The sequence below is a fragment of the Bemisia tabaci genome, chromosome 5 (genome assembly GCF_918797505.1).
Source record: "Bemisia tabaci chromosome 5, PGI_BMITA_v3".
NCBI lineage: Eukaryota > Metazoa > Arthropoda > Insecta > Hemiptera > Aleyrodidae > Bemisia > Bemisia tabaci.
The window spans coordinates 43,044,689-43,065,872 of record NC_092797.1 but is presented as its reverse complement, the minus strand read 5'-3'; the positions used below and the strand labels follow the sequence as shown (position 1 = coordinate 43,065,872).

Below are 21,184 nucleotides of genomic sequence, written 5' to 3'. Positions count from 1 at the left end.
ATCTCCTGTTATGTACCTTGAAAAACTCATGAAACTTTTAGAGTTTTCATTTATAAAAAAAGTTGGCTTTATTTGTCATTATCATACCAACAGCTTATCTGTTATTCTTCAGTGTTGTGACGCCTGTAAATCATTGATCGTCGTCACTATGCTCATGAATAATTTGTAATCCATTCAAAGAATCATTAAATGGTCCATATCCTCAAAGTAAACCGTGAATTCTAGTTTGCTGTTCCTGCCAGCAACAATAAAAAAGGTTTTTAAACCAGTAGTAGTAGTAGTAAAATAATTTTATTTTAAAGCGGTGCTTTAGCATTAAACCAGGCCGAGGATATAATTGAAAGAAAGCGGTTTGGGTTCAAAAGGCACAGAGAGTAAAATGCATAAAGGTTAAAAAATGTACAATTCATTCAACCGCGAACCTGGCGGCACATTCACTGCAGGTAGCAAGAATGCTTATTTCACTGTACTTAAATTCTGCCAGGTAAGAAATTTTATTACCTACCTTCTGGTACCTACTTTACTTACAGTAAACATGGGGAAAACTTCTGCACTCAATTTTGTAACATCTTAATTTTAAGTTAATGTTTTACAAAGATGTGCAAGAGTATAGATAGATGAACTCCCTTTGATCCTTGCTCGGGTTATTTTTGTAAATGAAGAATTCTTAATGTTGTAAAATTAAGGTATTACTTCTACCCTACAGTTTAATAAATATGAGATAATTAAATTGTACTTTTTCTTTTCCAGCAACTTTCAAATTGAAGAAGACTGAACTTGTAGCTGACGGATTCAACCCTGCAAAAATTAGTGACCCTCTTTACTTTGCTGATTTAAAAACAGGCGAATTTCAACCACTGACTCAACAAGTTTACGATGATATCCAGAGTGGAAAAATACGATTGTAGTTACCGATGGATCTACTTATTGATTGAAAACGTTGCATCTTTCTCCTTCTAAGGAAGAACTACTTACTTAGGTTTTAGAATGAAAAAAGTTCGAATTTTGTGCCTTTTGTAAAATTAAAGCTTAGAAAAAGTTGAAGTGTTTTTATAGTCAAATTTTTGTACATTAATTTTAATACAAAATTTTATGTGTTACGCGAACTTCAAAGGAAAAGTAAACATAAGAAGATAGCAATGCATTAATAAAAATCCAGAGTTAAGACAAACAATCCTTGTATTTAAAATAATTTGGCTGCCTTTTTGTCTCAGGTGATGTTAAGTACCTAAACTATCTATGCCTTAGAAATGTGGCACTCTCGGCAGGTAATCGGATAAAGATTGGCTTAATAAAAAAACTTGTGTTACTTAGTGTTTTTAAGCTGTACATTAATTTTAATTTTAGGTAAGAAATTTGTCTTTAACGAGTGCTTTGGGAGTAAATGGGGGGTGGAGTTTCAAACATGTAAGCGCCTTGTATTGAGCAACTAATACATATTTCAGATATTGCAACTTCCTTAATATAGAATAATATTCTGAGCATGCTAGTACGTATCTTAACTTCTGAAATCATTAAGTCCCGGTTACTAGATTTGATTACTGCAAAGAAATTTCTTTAAAATCAATTTTATTAAAAATTTATAATGATAAAAAACAAAATTGCAGATATTTTTGCAGGAGGGAAACTGGCAAAAAAAAAATCAGACAGAATTTAAATTGATGCCTCCTAATTGAGAGAAGTAAGAGTGCTAAAATTTTCCTGTTCTGCTATTTTTTTTATGTAAGAATCACATTAAAAGCTCACTGTAAAAAGATCTCTAAGACCTGAAATCATTTGCTCCCAAACACTGGACTGAGATTACTTACCATGGTTTCCCGTATTGAAGTTATGATAATTGGAAGGCTGAACTCTCTCATTTTACATTTGCCTATTTTGATTGATTCAAATGTTCCAGTGATCTAGGTATTATGTTTTGTTAGTGTTAATTCGTATGATTAATTTTAAGTGTTGAATTTGAGTCATTTTGCCGATAAAAATGATGTTTTGATCAAATGATCTGTGAATTATTACAAAAATACATTTGTTTTTATAATTCTTTACTTATGGCTTCTTTCTTGAATATACCTATACCTTATATCCTTCTAGTCTACAGCAAGAGAAAAAATATTTGTGACAGAATCTGGGAAAAGAGACCTTGGAGAAAATTTTCCACAAATTTTTGCAAACACTTACCTAAACCATGTTTTTCTACAACCTAAGAGTTTGTGTCTTGAAACTTGAGGAGTAATATCTCCTTCAATTTTGGAGTTTTTAAGGTCAAACTTGCTCAAAAATTTCCAGATTGTCTTCCTGTAGGTATCTACAAAAAGTCATGGAACATTTTCTCCTGGGAAATAAGGTCCCTTATCCTATTCCCGCGGTTCCTGGGGATGATAAAAAGGAGGAAAAAATAAGTCCCTCTGGAGATCAATTAGTTTTGCTTGATTTTAAAAAATGACTGCCGTTCACTATGACTACCTGCTGCTAACACCCATTCACATACTTACCAAAGAAGCGACAGATTCGTAGATGTATAAATGCTAATATTAAAGACGAAAATCAGCATCAATCGGAGCAAATTCTAGGCATTCAGGGATTTAACGCCCATTTTGCTCACCTTCGAATAAAAAGAAAGGAAAACATAAGACAAAACACAGTGCCTGGGTTCCAATGTACTCGTGATGTTCGCTAGGTCTCTCAAGCATGGACACTTCAGTAAGGCATTTTCAGACAGCATCTCCATCCGCTCTATGGGCAACCTCAAAGGGCTTTTTTTTCATCGCGGATCAGGGTGGATCGCAGTGTAACGCACTGGATCGGAATCCTGAGCGATCCGGACCGATCCTAGTGTTCCAAGTGATAAAAAAATCCAAACTTAGAATTTGGTTCGATTTGTTATTGTTTTAATTTTTTGGGGACGGCAACTTCCTCGCATTAGGTTAGGATCACAGTGGATCGCGAGCTCGCCCCACCTTGGAAGAGCGATCCAGCGTTCCACCCTAATCCACCTGGAACGCTTGGATCACGCTGAGGAACGGAATAAAAAAATACTAATGTTCATCACGATCCACCGCGTTCCACTGCTATCCGCATAAAAAAAAGCCCTCATGAGTCCTCCTTATCCTCACCGAGGCGCAAGTTTGGTAAAGGGCTTGTCAGGCAGTCCATTAGATAGACAAAAGACCAGCTGAACACGCCATAAGAACGCACCATTACAGCAGAACACCTTGATGAGCCTGAACCCTAAGTTTACTTCAACAACTCATCTATCAACATTATCCTCAAGAGGAAAGGGAACTTCCCGTAATAGTGCGCTGGATGATAGACTGTATGATCAGAAGATATGTCCAGTACTGCCCGTAAATGCTGGCTAACTAATTTGTTCAGACTTCTGATACATTACCACCAGTTCATTTTCTATTTGGACGGATTTAACTCAAAAGGAATTGTATCTGTTCTGACAAGGGCTCTGAGTTACATGAAAATACATGTATAATGGGACTCATGCGAGGATGGATATATTTCCCTTAGATTTGAATGCATCATTTGCAAACCTGATGCCCCTATTTGACACTTCGAGGATTGATAGTTGACAGCAGCACTGCCATGCACAGATTTACAGAAGGGTCCACCCTGCTTGACGTTCAAAATTAGGCGAGTGTCAATTAATCTGTGGCAAGTCCTCAATTATTTTCAAGAATAACTCAGCTGACTTTCAGAAATGAAATATCACAATTAAATGGGCAATTACATTGGTATCAGGATGAGATCTGCAGTTCCAAGCAGTGGGTGTCATTTTACATATTCGGGACCCGTCAACTGAATAGCTGCACACCGGAACATTTTAGTATTGATGAGCAACACAACAAAAACTCTTGATAGCGACTAAAGCATGATAATGTTTCGATGAATGAGAAGGGTACAGGGTACAAGCGAGAAAAGTAGATAATGAATACTCACTTGTTGCTTGGGTTGTGTTCAAGTTATGGGAAGTTGCCCTGAGAACACACGGGATTGAAAACGACTGACCAAGCAATCTGCACAAATTTTAATTGCTACGACCTCAAAAGGAACGAGAAAATAATTGTCTGGTTGATTTCTTTCAAATCACAATCACACGAAAAACGAACAACGGACGTGAAAACAACAAGTTTCAGCATGAACGAGGTAAATTCTAACCTACAAACGAATTTGTAGCCAACACTCCAGCACCAAAATAATCAACATCGCAATGCCGCAAGCCATAACATTTGAGGTACATTTTAACATTAATTCGAATGACTATCGCATAATTTTTGGAACAAAAAATCTTAACTAGTTTTATTGACATTAGAATATTTGTTCCCATCATGATTCTGGATATTTTCTTTCGACGATTAGATGCAAATTCATCTGAGAATCCATGATGGCGGGGTTGAGAAGTAACTGTTGGCACTCATGAATCAACAGAGTTTGAGCGGGAAAAGTTATGATCGCAAAGTTCAATGACCGCGCAACAAACTCCCATGAGGGAGGGGGGTGGAGGGAGCAGATTCATTAAAAACTAAACATTTGGAGATTTTAATAACCGTCAGAATCCAAACTTTGTTTTTAAAAAAAATATTTATTCCCTTCCTTTTCCTCTCCACCTCTCATTACGTAATTTACTGTTGCAATAGTTGGCTCTCTTTATAAGAGAAGCCGAAGATCTTCAGAGGAATGTAAGGTAAATTAAACTCATTATGTCAAGAAAATAAAATAAAGATATTTTTAATAAATATTGATGTATACATCCAAAATAGGTACACGCTCAGTCTTACAATTAAAACTGTCAAAAATACATATACAGTGAAAATATATATACAAAAACATACAGACGTCATTGATGAAGCTCTGACTTACAGAAATTTGGTAGCCATCGATACATATGTATAAGCCCCGTCAGCAAAATTTCCCGGTCCGGGGATAGGGTAACTTTTTTTTCCTGACCGGGAATTGGCCACCTTCACCCACGTTGCCAAGTCTGGCAGGTCAAAAGTCTGGAAATCACACCAAGACACCGCGCAATGGATCGAGTCGAGCAGAGAGGTCGGACATGAATTTTGTGACCAAAACTGCGAAGTTTAATGTTTACTTCGTCACATTTTAAATTTTAAGGGGTACGCTTAGAACAAAATTTCACGAGGGAACGGATGGAACCACTTTCAGAACCTCAAAGTTTTGTATAAACGGAGTTACAAGCTTTTTTGAGTTTCTAAATTTCGTCCGACCTCCCCTAATGACTCGATCCACCGTGCGCCGGGTCTATCTTCAATTTTCAGCGCAATCCTTACGCTAGACCGACAAATGCCCCCCACTGACAAATTTCTGACGAGTATTTCACGAAAGTTTTAATGAGATCTAAGAGTATGGAAAGAAAAACCTACATAACTAATAAAAATGCACGTGTTATGTAAAAAAATTCTCTTCCGAATTTTTATTGCAAAACGAGTTTTTTTCTAAACCTGTCATCCAGGCGAACAAACCTCGAAGGGTCTGTATTATCGAGGAAGAGATGAACACAAATGACAGGAAATGGGTGATCTTCAGCGCTAATATCCATCAAAGTTTGTTCAGAATTTATTTAAAAAGCTAGAAATTAGGAAAATTATGAAAGTCTGAAATTCATCGACCAATCAGAGAGCGCCAAATTTTTTCCAGTGGAAGGGTCGAGACGACAATAATTTCCCTACGTAGCCACTTTCCTATTTGGGTGTTACAACTAACGACAACTCCCGTGCATTCTGAGGTGAGAAAAGCGTGAAAAGCGCCTTCAATTTTTGAACATGCAACGCGCACATCCGCGGGACACGAATAGTTGCATCAAGGCGCAACAACCGACTCAGTGCCGTATTCGTTGGTCGTGATGCTATCAGAACTATAGGCCTTAGATACTCTGGCCTTGTAACACTAACTGGCGATACGTAATTTCCTTTCCGTAATGATACTTTCCAGTTTCGTTTAAAATTCTCGCAAAATATTCGTCAGAAATCAGTTAGTGGGGGACCGGGACATTTGTAGGTTTGCGTATGGTTTGCGTTTGAAATTAACGCGACTGAGCCCGTTGGCTTACTTTTCAAACTTTTGATCGGCCAGTCCGTGAACTCGCTGTCCTGTTTGGACTGGGCAATTTCGCCAACTGGGAGTATAATATATATTTACAATTGTAAGTATGATGGCTTTAAAGGGTCTAGTTACTGAGTATATTAAGTGACATTCTTGTGGTTTCTAGAAAAATAATGACCTAGGTTTAAAAATCCATCGAGACTCTATTGCTTTCACAATATTTAACTGGTCTGTAGGAATCTTAAAAATCAAGCTGGGAATCGTATTTTATACAAGGAATTATTGTGAGGCTAAAGAATTAGGAATTATATATCAATGGCGAAAGTGCGCGGCAATTTATCTCCGTTTGTGACGTTGCAAACTTCCTATCATACTTCATTTTCTTTGGAAAACTAGTCAGCGCACTTTTTTTAAAACCTCCAAGACTTGTGTCTCTGTTCGCAGAATATTCTGTGTAAATTTCAAGCTAGCCATTTGGCTCGTTACTCTTGAAAAGAAATGAAATAGGAGCGGAAATTGTGAAGCATTGCATTGGAGGTACATGGTTCCTCACTTTGGTCATCAACATACTCAAATCTTCTGGTAACTTCGCTTAATATGTTCTTCAACACGAGATATGCACCGCAATCCAACTCCGTTGAGATCTAATTGAAATGTTTGAAAAATTAAATTTTTCAGGAAGTATCAAGAAATTATGACCTCATTTCTCCCAAATTTGTCTTCTCACCCCTCTCGTTTTTGGGTTACTTTTCCGCAACGCTACCCGGAATTTTACTTTCACATATTTCCTTCAGTTGTTTTGTTTAGCCCTGTTACTCATCTTAAAGCAAGCGCAGACAAAGCGCCTTCATTTTTGGCGCATGCAACACGGACATCCCTCGAGCATGAATTGTTGCGCTCGGCTCTACATGGAATACCCATTATTCCATGCTCTTAAGAGAATTACAGTCAACCGAAGAAGGCGTAGACACTGGTGAAGAATCATCGTTCTTCGCAAAAGTGAAGGAGAGGAAATCTCATTCAGTGGCATGGCGTGAAGATCGATTATCGATATTTCCCCATTTGAGGCTGTGATAAAGAATCTATTATTAAGGTGTTCGTTGCGAACACCTTGTTTATCGATTCCTTTTTCATAGGTTTAAACCGCAGATCAATCGATATATCGCAAAGCACGCTACGCCACTGATCCCCTTTAAATGAGCGGAAAAATTGAGCAATATTATGCACTGTGGCAGCTCTGCGCACGAGCCTATATAAGGAGCCGTTCATAAAATACGTAACACTTCAAGGAAGGAGGGAGGTATAGGGGCCTACGTCGCAAAAGCGTTATGAAAGGGGAAGAGGGAGGAGGGTCCAAAAACCCGAAATTTTGAGTTACATATCTTATGAACGGCCAACCCTAACCACGGCAGCAAACTACCGTGCTATAGAAGAACGTCATATGCGCCTTCAAAAGTTGCCGAATTTCCTTCAGTAAATCATAAATTTTCTGAAAAGACAGTAGTTTTTCTCCCATTTTCAGAGAATTTCGCTCGTAATCCGATTTAAGGTGTCTGAAAATTTTGAGGAAAAATATTCATGACTTCCTCAAAGATCCATATTTTCCCAGAGGAAATTTAGCAACGTTTGAACGTTTATCCAGCTTGTTCTCCATAGCATGGCAGTATAGCTGGCGATTCTTTTCGCTTGAACCGCGCTGAGCAGAGAGGAACCAAGCCACAACAGCTACTGCCAAATTCAATCGGGCACTTTAATTTTTTACGTGAAAATGGTAGTGCGGATTTTTGTGCAAATTCCAGTGAATTTTATGATTAGTGCGAAACAAATCCCTGAAAAATTTCAAAGGAACCCGCACAAACGTTCTCTCGTAAATATTTAATTGCCCAGTTAAATTTGACAATAGTTATTGTGGCTTGGTTTCTTGCTGCTAAACACGGTCCAATGGAGATGTTGCATGTGTCAGGGATTTGCGATTTGACCATTGATTCTTATGTGAAAGTTCGCGAGGAACACGATGGTGCCACTGGTTTTCTCTGAAATCATCTCCGAAGCTCAAAAAAAGCCAAAAGGAGGCCAAAATGGAGGGGACATCCCACCCTACCCTGAGAGTCCACCTCTACATCATTACAAACTCGCCATGCAAAGATAGGGAGAAAATACATTAGCAGGGTTACCACTTTATTTGGGGACTCCAAAACTGAAAACACGGCAGCCCTGTCAATGTATTTGCTCCCTATCTTTGCATGGCGAGTTTGTCTTGAAGTAGAGGTGGACTCTCAGGATAGCGTGGGATATCCCCTCTATTCTGGCTTCACTTTGAGAGCTTTTTTTGAGCTTGGGAGTTGATTTCAGAGAAACCAGTGGCATCATCGTGTTTCTCGCGAACTTTTACATAAGATTCGACAGTCAAATCGCAAATTCCTCACAAATGCAACATCTCCATTATCGTCACCAAAAAAGCTACGTTTTAAAAGCTGGACCGGTATCGACGAATCCTGGAGGGAGTACAAGCTCGGTATAGTTGCTCGTCTGTCTGAAACCCATCGGCGGGACGTTTCCTCGAACAATGGTCACCGGCTGGATCGGAGGGTAGGCTGGACTCAGAGGTTTGATAAAATCATCCACTGAATTCTGTTTGTCCCTGAAACAGTTGAGGAACAATCGAGGCATAAACAAGAAGCATTGACACATAATTTGATTATCAAACTGCTAAACGGTTCCAGAAATAGGACATCGTTAAGTATACTAGTCGTTACATCATTAAGGTTTTTGGGGAGAAACCTAAGTGCGCTAAAGTAGGATCAGGGCCGGATTAAGGGGGTGGCCACATGGGCCGCGGCCCATGGCGGCAAATTTAGGTGGCGGCAAATTTAGGGGGCAAATTTTGCAATTTTTTTATATGTAGTTATAAAGAAAAATCGGATTCAGAAAAAAAAAAAATTACGAACGAGAAAAGGTGACAAAATCTCTCATTTCCTGAGAGTATTGTATCTCTAATTTTGTCGTCCCTCTGTGATACAATAGACAGCACCTTTAATTAGTCGAGTTGAGACTAAGGGAGAAACCGAACACGGAATTTGGCCTGGAACGGCGCGGCGCAGAGAGCAATAATGACGAGAACGTGAGATGGAAAGGAGAAACCCTCGGCGCGGCGGTCGGCATGTAACACATGTTAGCGCCTACAAGACTGCATGAATACTTCACGCATTGCGCCAAAGACAGTGCGGTCGCTGCGGTCAGCAGCGGGCAGCGTGAAACGCATAGTGCCTATAAGACTGCATGAATACTTCACGCATTGCGTCAAACACAGTGCGTGCAGCAGCGGTCGGCCCGAAACTCGTGGCGCATGTATAACTGTAGGAATACTTATCATGCACAGCGTCAAACACAGTGCGGTCAGCTCGGCGCGGCGGCGGAAGTTAAAATTATTAAACCACATTTATGTTTGTTCTTTCATAATTTTTGCGTTCATCTCTTATAAATTGAGGGCCTTGTCCATACAGAGATAGGTTTACGGAACTTAACTTTCGCGCCAAGTTCCGTGAACTTTTGCTAGTACTGTTGACAGGGCTTTCGCAAAAAATGTGACCAACACGAGTAAACGCGTCTTATACGCCTCTTTCCCTCCGGCACGTTCACTTGATGGTTTTTATTGATGTTTCAAAACGAATGAGGAAGGGGCGGCAAAATACAGGCGGCCCATGGGCGACAAGTAAGTGAATCTGGCCCTGAGTAGGGCTGTAAAAAGATTGTTTGATTAGGGTGCTTATCGACTGTGAAACAGCAAAAATGTGTATATCTCGGCTGTGGTGTTTCAAAATCTCCGTTCATTTTTAATTCCAATGAGACCAAATCAACATCACAGCTAAAATTTTCACAGAATATTCTTCGCAAAGAGAAAATTTAAAGATACAAAATTAAAAAGTGTGTCCGAGTTTTTAAGGTTCCTGGCCCCTGGGGGGCCTAGGATGAAGGAACCATAAAATTATACAATTTAGGTTTTTAGCGAGAAATTGTATCCAAAACTTGGTATGTTTCATATTTTTTTCCAGAAACACACGATTCTAGCAGAGCTTCTTGCTAACCCGCCCCACTATGAAATTAAATTACACAAAATGACAAGCGGCAATTTCAACAGTCACTTTACTTTTTTTTTTATCAAAGTCCACGTTTTTCTAAAATGATCAATCGTAAAAAATAATTTTTCACTTCAGAACTGCAACTAAATCCTAGTTCTCCAGCAATAAACATGCAACAAACATCACGGAAAAGATGGAATAGCTGATTTAACAATTTTGTAATTTAAAAAAGTGTCCGACTTGTTTCAATGTAGATTTTACAAGAAAGAAGTGCTTATTAAACCATCCTCGTGGTTAAATTAGTTTTCCACTATTGTAAACTGTATATTTGAAACATTTCGAACATGTTTTTCAACAATTTAATCGTTAAATCAGCAATTAATCTTTTCCGTGATCCACAGTACTCGAAGCATTTTTACACGAGATACTCTAAAATATGAACTGGGAAGGCGTTCAAGTTTGACCTCAATGAAAAATTAAACTCATTTGTTATCGGACAGAAATGTACAAAAGGAAATTGATTTTCCGCCTCATACATTTTACCAATATGTGTAAAGCTGTTAATCAGGAGCTTCGTTGAGTCAGGGCAGAGTTGAATGACAGTTCACCGTGAAAGCAATATCATCCATCAACGCATCGAACGCGCGTCGATCACTTCAGAGCTAATACTCAGCCGCAAACTCATAGGATATAAGTTTATTTTTTATTTTAAAAAAAATCACCATCTCGCACGGCTTCCTTTTAAACGAGTATTAACATAGTTAAGATAGTCGATTTAGTTGTTATCTTGCGGAGGAGCTGTACTTATAATTGAAAGGCTTGGAAAGACAAAAGAAATTTATTTTTTATTTTAAAAAAATCACCATCTCGTACCGCTCCCTTTGAAACGGGTATTAAAATAGTTCAGATCGTCGATTTAGTTGTTATCTTGCGGAGAAGCTGTGCTCAGAATTGAGGGGCTTGGGAGACAAGGCGCATAAGTGCAGTTTTTTTTTTTAAAAAAAAAATGAGATATTAATGATATTAAGTAAAACTAGTCTTATTGCATATTCTGTGAAAAATTCGCTCCCAAATTCCAATTTTTAAGCATCGAAAAGTCTGTTCGAACTTTCTTTCCTCCGTAAGGCTCCATGAAATTTCGATACTGAAAGATTCGTTCGTGGGTGCAATTGACTTCATGTCATTTTTACCAAGGGTTTCTCTCTCCCCGAAACAACTCACCACTATTTTTTGAGAAATTTGTCGCTTTTCTACGATACACTAAAAAAATTTTTGTTCTCCCTGGTGTTGTTGTTGTTGTTGTTTTTTTTTTTTTTTTTTTTTTTTTTTTTTTTTTTTTTTTTTTTTTTTTTTTTTTTTTTTTTTACAATAGAAAAAGAAGTAAAAATTGGGTAGTGTGTGCGGCGCGTGCATAAAGACCTGATAAAGACGAGCAGGATATGAAACAGCAAACTTACAATGCAGTATGAGAGGCATTTTGATCCTGGTACCGACTTTTGGTTATGTAAGAAAGCCGAGGTTGAATTATCCCGTCAGCATCGCTGATGACGGACACCGAGGTAGAATGCTGGTCGGCGCTCGGCGGCAGAACATGATGGATCCGAATCAAGTTGTGTCTTTTCTTCTTGCAAGAGCCGGCCAGGTACGAGAACAACGATGTCATCAGGAGCAAAGACATCAGCACAACAACGAACCTGAAACCAAGAGGGCTACTTAGAAAGATCTAGGTTAATAACTACTCGCACCAGCAGGAGGGATTATTGCCCAGCCTCCGGCAGACAGGGAGAAATTATCGCAATTTATCAGACATTTGCGAAACTCAGTAAGTATGATACAGTTTCTATCACATCATTTGTAATTATCAGAGCTGGGACAGGGCACTGAAAAAAAAAAAAAAAACACATTGGGTCTGGAGTCCAGACTCTTAAAAACATCGACAAGAAAAATACTCTTGATTCAATCAGATTTAAGTTTAAATCAATAACCAAGCTCTTAAATTGAGCGGATTTCCTTTTGATTTAAGCTTAAATCTGCTCGAATCAAGAGTCATTTTTCTTGTCAATGTTTTCAAGAGTCTGGACTCTAGATCCAATGTGTTGTTTTTCCAGTGGGGTGAAGACAATCTTCAGAGACGTTCGATGCCCTCTTTTACGGAGGAGCAGGTGAGGTGTGATATTTATACAGCGAATCTTTTCACACATATCTCTCCCTCTTTTTCCTCATGTTCATCGAATGAGACATCCATAATTCTATTCCTCCTACCTTTCCTTCTAGTTGCAGGGTGGTAATTCAAAACCTGGTGAAAGCCATTAGGTGTTGATAAAATTATGGTATAAGTGCAAATAACATGAATGCCTTCATCTCATGGCCTTTCAATTGGGATTTTTTACTTTTTATTTCTCCGAGTTTTTTTTTTTTTTTTTTTTTTTTTTTTTTTTTTTTTTACATTCATGACAAAATTATTTTTGTCAAAGCGTTGGCTTTCTTTAAATGAGAAAAATAGTTGCACAGTCTTGGCAAAGTCAGATGGGCACCACATATTTTATATCCCGAATTTTAAGGACCGGCAACGCTGTAATACATTTACATAATCAAATTATTCTTCGGAAAATTGAGAATTGAGAATGTCGCTATAAAAATTAGTCATAGTATACTTCATCGCTATAATAGGCGACGCTGGGATTAGGTTAATATGTAAGTTAAACGAGCAGCCCTCAGTTAGTAAGCGTCGCTTGCGACGAACACAGGACGACTTTTATTATAACACCTGGATGCAACTATTCGGGCTTAATGGATGCCCGTATTGCATACTCCCGGAATGAAGGCGTTTTGACCCACCAGACATTACCACGATTCGCCCGCGGATCGCGTTGGGCTGAATAGCCAGGATTCAAAATAGCAGAGCGCCCTCAATGGAGATGTTGCATGTGTAAGGGATCTGCGATTTGACCATTGATTCTTATGTAAAAGTTCGCGAGAAACACGATGGTGCCACTGGTTTTCTCTGAAATCAACTCCCGAGCTCAAAAAAAAGATCTCAAGTTGAGGCCAAAATGGAGGGGATATCCCTCGCTATCCTGAGAGTCCACCTCTACATCAAAACAAACTCTCCATGCAAATATAGGGAGCAAATACATTGACAGGGTTGCCACTTTATTTGGGGACTTCAAAACTGAAAACACGGCAACATGCTAATGTATTTGCTCCCTATCTTTGCATGGAGAGTTTGTCTTGATGTAGAGGTGGACTCTCAGAATAGCGTGGGATATTCCCTCCATTTTGGCCTCACTTTGAGAGCTTTTTTTGAGCTTAGGAGATGATTTCAGAGAAAACCAGTGGCACCATCGTGTTTCTAGCGAACTATTACATAAGAATCAATGGTCAAATCGCAAATCCCTCACACACGCAACATCTTCATTCTTGTTTCACGGTATATCTTGCTCTACAAATCATGCTCAGCACATTGCGGTATCAAAACTGAAGCGCAAAAGATACTCACATCTCACGCCTGCGAGTGTGCAACAATTCGTGCTAGCGCGGGCCGCGGTTGAATTGTGGTAACGCTGAAGGATCTAAACGCCTTCCATTCCGGGCGTATGCAACACGGACATCCATAGCGCCCGAATAGTTGCGTATCCAGGCGTTATAATGAAACTCGTTTGGTGTTCGTCGCATGCGACTCTAACTAAGTGTGATAAAACAATTTTGTTGATACCATTTTTACGATCGCCTTTCCCTCAGTAGTATCAGCAATCATTTGCGCAAACGAGTCCGTGTTTTTACCACCTCAAACGCCGCAAAGCCTCATTTGCATCTTTAGACATTTTACCGCTGATGGGAGCAAAGAACACATTCTTCTTTCCTTTGTTAACAAAGAGTTCCCTCCGTTCTGTGGTGTGATTGACAACATTTGCCTTCATTTTTTTTTGCAGTTTGCAACCTTAGCACTCACTTGACGCAATAGCGGTAAACCTGCTTAAATTGTCTCATTATGAAAAAGGTAAAAAGGCTGGTTGAGTTTGTCGAATAACTGTGCGATATTTCTAAAAATACCAAAGGATAGAAAAAATAATGACCCACCAAAAATACCAGTTTTCCCAGAACTCTTTTTTCCGCCTCGTGACAAAGCAACATTGACCGATGCAACATACTGGCGTGCCTGCAGGAGTCGCTGTACAGCTGTAAAAAATGAAAAAGAGGAAAAAGCCGTTATAGTTTGCCTTTTGAAAAGGGAAAAGTTTCCGATTAAATTAAATATGATCGATATTATAGAAATCAGTAAAAATGATGTCCACGATTCCTCGGAAACGTCTGAGACTACCTCTTTTGTACACACGAGAAAACAATGATGATATAATTCGAATTCATTAAAATATTCACGGACTTTACAGATGTAAAACATATATTTTCACCGGAGCCATAAGATGCTGATTTGGCCTTCAATGGAAGGAACTCATCAGAAGATTTTCTACATCTTGTTTGATTCTAAATAATACTTTTCTGGTGATGAATTCCTCCTCATTTTAATCAGATGAGAATAGGAGGTGTACTTAAGGACTTACTCGAAAGGGATTGAGTTATTTTGTAGTAAAGCATTGCATTCGCGGATCAATCTGGACATACCTGCAAATAAAGAGAAATATTTCAGGTGTTCAAAGTATGGACGTGAATTTAAAAATTATACAATTTTGAGAATAAATATTAAATTCTTAATGGCCTTGATCTTAAAATGCCGGAGGTACAAGATCGAAAAACGATTCTTTTGCGTCAATTTTTTCTTTCTCTTTCTCATTCTGTGCTCGTAAATATTATTGTGCATGCATCAAATTATAATAGCATATATTATTTTGCAGTGGAGTGTACCTCTTGAGAGTTTTACACTTAAAAATAATTCTTCTATCCTCATTAATTTTTCTGCGTTGGGAAAAGGGGACGGGGGAGAAATACTTTTAGGCTTGTGAAAAAATTTATCCGTTGTATAAGAAAAAAAGGATAGTTTTGCCATTCTCGCTTTTCACACAATAGTCGAGAAGGCTCATCATTTTAACACAACAAACATGAACCGAATTTCAGAAACATTAAACTAAAGAACGGAATGTTATATTCTCCAACGAGTCGTATTCAGTAATCATTATTTCAGCGACTTGGAAGAGAAGAGAAGGGATTATTTGTTCAGCTTGAAAAGATTTTTCCAAATAATTGCCAGTTGGCGGTTAGCAACGCAATGAAGCAATCTACTCCTCACATATTGTTATAGTTCCAAAACTTATCTAAAAACTGCCTTGGGTGCCTCGGTGCCTCTTATGTGACAATTGGTCGCGCATAAAAGAAATAGAGGCGTGATAGCCGTGCAGCGGGCCGATTATTAAAACTGATAGACAAAGCTATAGACAAAGACGACAAAAAGGATTTGGAGGGATCCTATTGGTGGAAGCAGGTGGTGGCAATGGACATAGGAGGTAGGTAATGGACTAACTAACGGCAACCCACCAAAGACCCGACAGTTAGTCCATCATTTTCTTCCTTAGTCTATAAGAACCAACCATGTCAACCAATAGGATTGCTCTATACTCCCTATGTCTTCTTTGTCTATCGCTTTGTCTATCAATTTCAATAATCGGCCCGCAGAGGAGCTTAATTGCATTGCAACGTCGCAACGTGGATCGAGTCAATTAGAGAGGTCGGACATGACATTTTTGACTAAAACTGCAAATTTTGATGTTTATACCGTCACATTTTCAATATTCAGGGGTGCTTCTTGAAGAAAATTTCACAAGGAAACCAGTGGAACCACTCTTAGAGCCTCAAAGTTTTGTGTAAACGGAGTCACATGCGTTTAAAGTTTCCAAATTTTGTCAGACCTCTCCTATTGACGCGATCCACTGTGCGTCGCCAATTTTCACTTAAAGATTTCATCATCTACTCAGGAGCGATTGCAAATTTCATGTTCGGTTTGACAAAAATTGCCTGTTTTTAACGCAAAATATGTACCATAATAAATCAAATAATAGATTGCAGGCAAAACTCCGCGACAATGCAACGTGATTAAGCCACTTCGGCTCTAGCCCTTTCAAGTACGATATAGTCAATTTTCACCGGTCTAAAGAAAGAACCGAATATTTAACGTAATTTTACATAAAATGGACTGGTTATGAAGGCAACTTTGTGCACTGTGAGCCCATAGTTCCGGAAATGTGAATGAGGAAAACATAGTTTTACTTGTATAAACATGATTCCCTTTTATTCTTCATGTTAGTCCCCTGAGAGGAAAAAACACACCCCGCCAATAGGGAAAATGTAGAACCATAGAATGAATGAACATATCAAACAAGATGTAATAGATAACAAATTTTTGACGTCACTAGTGCATTGGCATCGCAAGTAGCCTTCGCGCGTTTGCTCGCTGTGAGGGTAGTATCAACTCATCTCTTAAAGTGCAGTGAATTGGTTTTTTGAGGGGAAAACCTCGATAAAATACTTATTGAAAGCTCATGACTATTTGAAGCGAGCACTACTAAATTTTACTGTACAGTGAAGTTTATTCTATCTTAAAAAAAAAAATATTGCAACCTGCAACCTTCAATGTTTGTGATTGGGTTCATGATATCTTTTCAGCGCTCGCTCTCTAATTTATTATATATATGACAGGTTATTTTCACATTATTTTACCGCACTGCATGCAGCTTTAATTTTTCATAGGGCGTAGTATAAAAAAAGTTCCATTGCCGTATGCAGTTTCCTAATTTATTCAGTTACAGAATCAATCATTTACTTACTACTGCTATCGAAATCGTGTCTTGAGAGGTTAGCCCGTTTTGCGTGAGAAACGAGTCTAATATTTCGAAAAAACATATGTATCGGCTTGCGTCATTGGTAAAATTTCGGAGCTACATGACAGCTCTTAGAAATTTGCAACATCCTTTAGGAATACCTGAAACTTAGATCAAATCCCTATCGAATTTTAGGTACACTTGGCTGTGGTTGATATAATGAGAATGGTTTCCAGCCAGCTATAAATCTTGATAATTGTATTATATTTTAGAAAAATATGTCATATTGGGCATTTTTATAAAATTTTAAAATAACTCTCATAATCTGGAGCTCTGCACAGGGTCATTATCAGAGGCTGGAATACATGCATGTGTTCTAGAATGGGATCATACAAGCTCAACTTTCATAGGCTAAACAACGAACGAACGAACACATAATTTTCTATTTAACAAATATTCTTCAAATGTTTCATTTATTTGTCATATGTTACTCATTTTGTACACTGTGCTGCTTAAAAAGTAGACCTATTTCTTACGTTTTGAAACACTCGCTTACATTTCAGCCTCTGATGAAGATCTTGTATCGTGAAAGAATGTAATGATAAAATCAATTGAGTTTAATTTTGATTTCATTACTTATGGTATGGTAAAGAACTTACATTTTTTTTTCTCCAATGACTTTTTTTAAAAGAAACCTCGTCCCTAAGCTAGCATTATTCCATTATAGTTGATTTGTCTCGGCGACATTGCGTATCCAAATGAAAACGGTGTTATAGGCTTCAGAGAACGTTTAGCTCGAGCTTTAACACTTTCGATTAATTTCTTCAAATAAGCTTTCCTACAAATAAATGGAACTTCCTGCCATTGCAGAAGACTACAGCGAGATATAATAATCTATTTGCATTTGACATTCTTAAATTCGTGCCTGTTTGACGCACTCAGAATTCTTCCCTCGTTCAGCGTGAATGAACTCAGTCAGGAGATGTCTTTATCTTAAACCTTTGCAGTTTCTCAACATTCCGCATGCTTTTTTCAAAAATACTCCATTTATTTATTATTTGTTTTTTTAAGACACGGTTTTCTGAGGAGAACAAATTTAAATACGCTAAATTCCAAAACATACCTCAGTAGCCAACTGGAAAGAAGAACAGAAACTATTACTACTATGTGCTTCAGATCACTTTCACAAAAAACACTACCAACATTTCCACCACATTTGGCATTTTCCACCTGAAAATCCCTCCGAGTGAAAATTTCTGTGGGAAACCAACGAATCACAGTTACATGCTGGCCCCCCACTATCGGTTCAGCAATTAAATCATTTAACAGTAAAAAAAAAATGACAATTTACATCTAGCCTTTTGAGGTCCAATTATCTTTGTTAATGATCCGAAATTTATCGTTATTACTATTGCTCATTTTCTTCTTCCTCATAAAGACACCACGCGGCAATATCATCCAAAATGGGCTTCAACATCACCGAACAATAAGAGGTATCGCTGTGAGTGTTGCGTTTTAAAGGGTTTATACTGAACACATGTACGACGGCTGAAATGTATACTGAAATGTCATGTCGGCGACCGTAACGCAATCAAAGCGGAGGAGGTTGGGAGAGATTGGGGGAGGTTGGTGGAGGTTGAGGGAGGCGGCGGCGTGAGAATTCAATGCCAACACTCTCAAATGGATATTTCTATGTTTACCCTGTGGTTTCCAGGACAACCCTAAACCGCTGCTGTTTAACTTGAGCGGTGTGTGCAGACCAATTAGAAGCGAGAAACAGCTAGTTTCTGATGACCAGCCGCAGCCCTCTCTATAATTCAAAAACAAATCGTCGCTCCGTAAAGGCGTAAGGGCGTATCTCTACTCCCGCACGAGCCGTGGGAAGTATGGAGTTATTTGGTAGAATGGGCTCATATCTGAAAGTAGTTCCGCCCTTACGTTTGAGGAAATGCGCTGTGACGTCACGATGACGCGACTCCGTTGAGAATTCATTGCCAGATTGGAGTTCTTGCAGATGGAACGGTCATTCTTTTATCACTAAACTATTCGGAAGGAAAAAAGGGACAATAACTGCCAGTGCAGCAGTTTCGCCTTCAATTCCATGATTATGCAAAATGCATACACCCGAGTGGAAAAAATAATCAATCCCCACAGTCGGTGACTTAGCCTCATGAGATAACTCTGATCCGCGGATGATCACGTGTGATATACAGGGTTATCCAAAAGGGTTTTACCACCCCTGCACTGAAAAAAAATTCTCGGCGTTTTTACCAAGGTCCGTTGGTACCTTTACCATCTCACTTTTTTTACCAATTATTGGTAATTTATCAAGACAGACGGGTAAGCTTACCTAAAAACCGGTGTTTTTACTGTTTTTTTCAGATAATAATACCACTTTTATTGGTAATCAATTCTCGGTAACTTTGCCATTTTATCTCGGTAATTCTACCGCAGTCGATAAAAAATATTGGCGTTTTTACCGGGGTCTAGCAAAATTACCGAGAAAGTCAATAAGTTTACCGAGATTTCTCGGTAAAATTACCAATTCCATAAATGGTAATTTTACCAAGAAAAAACTGGGATCAAATAGAACCCTGAATTCTTGGTAATTTTACCCTTTACTTAGTAGATACACCGAGATTTTTTTTTTCAGTGTGTAACTTTTTTCCTAACTGTCATAGAAATTAGAAACTTGATGTTCGTATGTTTAAAGTAGCAACTTTTTGCCCTCTCTCAAATTTTGGGGGTCAAAGCTATTTTTCAGAGAAAACAAGCTCGAGTTTAAAAAACCTGAGTGGATCAAAGTAGGGTTGAACTGCTCCGTAACTTCATATGAATTAAATGTATAATTCACGGGAAAAAATTTCGATTTAACAATTTCGTGGTTGGAAAAAGTGTCCGGCATGTTTCAATGTAGATTTTACGATAAAAATATGCTAATTTAACCGCCCCCGTAGTTAAATTAGCTTTCAACTATTGCAGAATGTACATTTGAAACATGTCGGACATATTTTCTAACAATTTAATTGTTAAATCAGTAATTCATTTTTTCCCATGAAATTAAACTAAAAATTGCGTCGAATCGTAACAAAATAAAGGTTAGACCATCGACAGCACTTACTGCAAAATAACTGGTGCTTGGAGTCTCCTCTCCATTCCAGAATTAGCTCCCAGGAATGGAAATCACAAGAGATTAGAGACTTCATTTCTTCCGAAAACACGGCGAGGGAGGAGGAACCTGGTACACGCATTAATTTCGTTACTATGTACTTCTTTTTACATTATTTTTGCACTTTATCTTTTGTTAGAGAATATTTCGATACTTTATCACCCCTCAGATGCAATTTAAACATAGCTGCAAACCGAAAACTAAAATTTGTCATGTTTTACGTCATGCAGAAAAACCATTGGCGACATCGATCCCTTTGGATATTTGCATCACACACGTGTTTACAAGGGGTAATCGCCTTCATTTTCAACCTTCAAAATAAAAAAAAAATGGTAATATTTTCGAATCGAACTGAACTTGAATGTCAGTCTCACTTATTCGCCTTGAAGTGTGTCAACATAGCTTTCTTAAACGTTGCAACGCAAGGAACAAAAATATTCGAGTCTACATGATGATTTAAACCCCGTTTGTTGTTTTTCTCCAAGACCTGGCAACTCAGTCGCCTGTCAACATGTCATTCTTCGATCCTTTTTCCATACCTATTTCACGGTCACCTAAATTAAACGTGAAGACCAAGGTCCCTCACTTAAATATCATCAAAGGCTTTATTTTTCTTTCTTCCACTTACGAAAAACAAAAGGTGGCGTCGACCATCACTTAAGAGCTGAGATCATTGACGCCACCCTCCACTTTCACGGAATATTGTCTCCCATTTGTTCGCTCGACCTTCTTGTTCGGGTTTCAATCGTAGGTCAGGGTTAATTGGTCTCCCTGTATTCAGATTATTACAGTTTGGATGGCTCCGATTTGAAAAAGAAAAGAAAAAAACACGGATGTAAGTCTAATGGGCGTTGAATCGTGGCGCGGGCTAATTTCAGTTTTTCCGCGAGTTACATAATTTTTTATTTGAGAAAATCTAAGTAGAATCAGTCTAACTGCATTTCACGTTTCTTAAGTTCCTCTTCAGAACGCCTTCAATTTTGGTGCATGGGCAACAAACATACTGCGGAGCGCAAATAGTTACCGATTCGAAAACACACCTTTTTATTGCTCCACATATAGACAATGTTGTTCATCAAGTGAGGGATCGATCATTCACC

General features: G+C 38.4%; 3 protein-coding genes across 7 annotated transcripts in view; 1 reads left to right on the top strand and 2 right to left on the bottom strand.

Moving 5' to 3' along the window:
* The window catches only part of LOC109031476 (long-chain fatty acid transport protein 1), a 76,225-nt gene extending 74,183 nt beyond the window's left edge, over nt 1-2,042 (top strand). Inside the window, exon 11 of the mRNA XM_019042999.2 lies at nt 751-2,042. Within this exon, the coding sequence (XP_018898544.2) occupies nt 751-908 (158 nt within the window). The 3' untranslated portion in view covers nt 909-2,042. The remainder of the gene's footprint in view (nt 1-750) is intronic.
* LOC109031437 (uncharacterized) overlaps nt 1-4,159 on the bottom strand; it is an 89,957-nt gene extending 85,798 nt beyond the window's left edge. For all 3 annotated transcript variants that reach the window (XM_072300768.1, XM_072300769.1, XM_019042974.2), the window contains exon 1: nt 3,943-4,159. The gene's annotated coding sequence lies outside the window, so the exon portion shown is untranslated. The remainder of the gene's footprint in view (nt 1-3,942) is intronic.
* Nucleotides 4,160-4,713: 554 nt separating this feature from the next.
* LOC109030658 (uncharacterized) lies at nt 4,714-19,438 on the bottom strand. 3 transcript variants are annotated; one of them, XM_019041736.2, is made up of 6 exons: nt 18,039-19,438; nt 16,922-17,082; nt 14,708-14,768; nt 14,226-14,324; nt 11,603-11,839; nt 4,714-8,707 (listed from the first exon to the last, which is right to left on the bottom strand). In XM_019041736.2, exons 2-6 carry the CDS (start codon nt 16,995-16,997, stop codon nt 8,527-8,529), a joined length of 654 nt encoding a protein of 217 aa, XP_018897281.1. In that variant the 5' UTR covers nt 16,998-17,082; nt 18,039-19,438; the 3' UTR covers nt 4,714-8,526. The 3 variants fall into 3 exon arrangements, with proteins under 3 accessions (XP_018897281.1, XP_018897299.1, XP_072156867.1); XM_019041754.2 differs by lacking the exon at nt 16,922-17,082 and having other exon boundaries at nt 18,039-19,431; XM_072300766.1 differs by lacking the exon at nt 18,039-19,438 and having other exon boundaries at nt 16,922-17,373.
* Nucleotides 19,439-21,184: the final 1,746 nt, after the last annotated feature.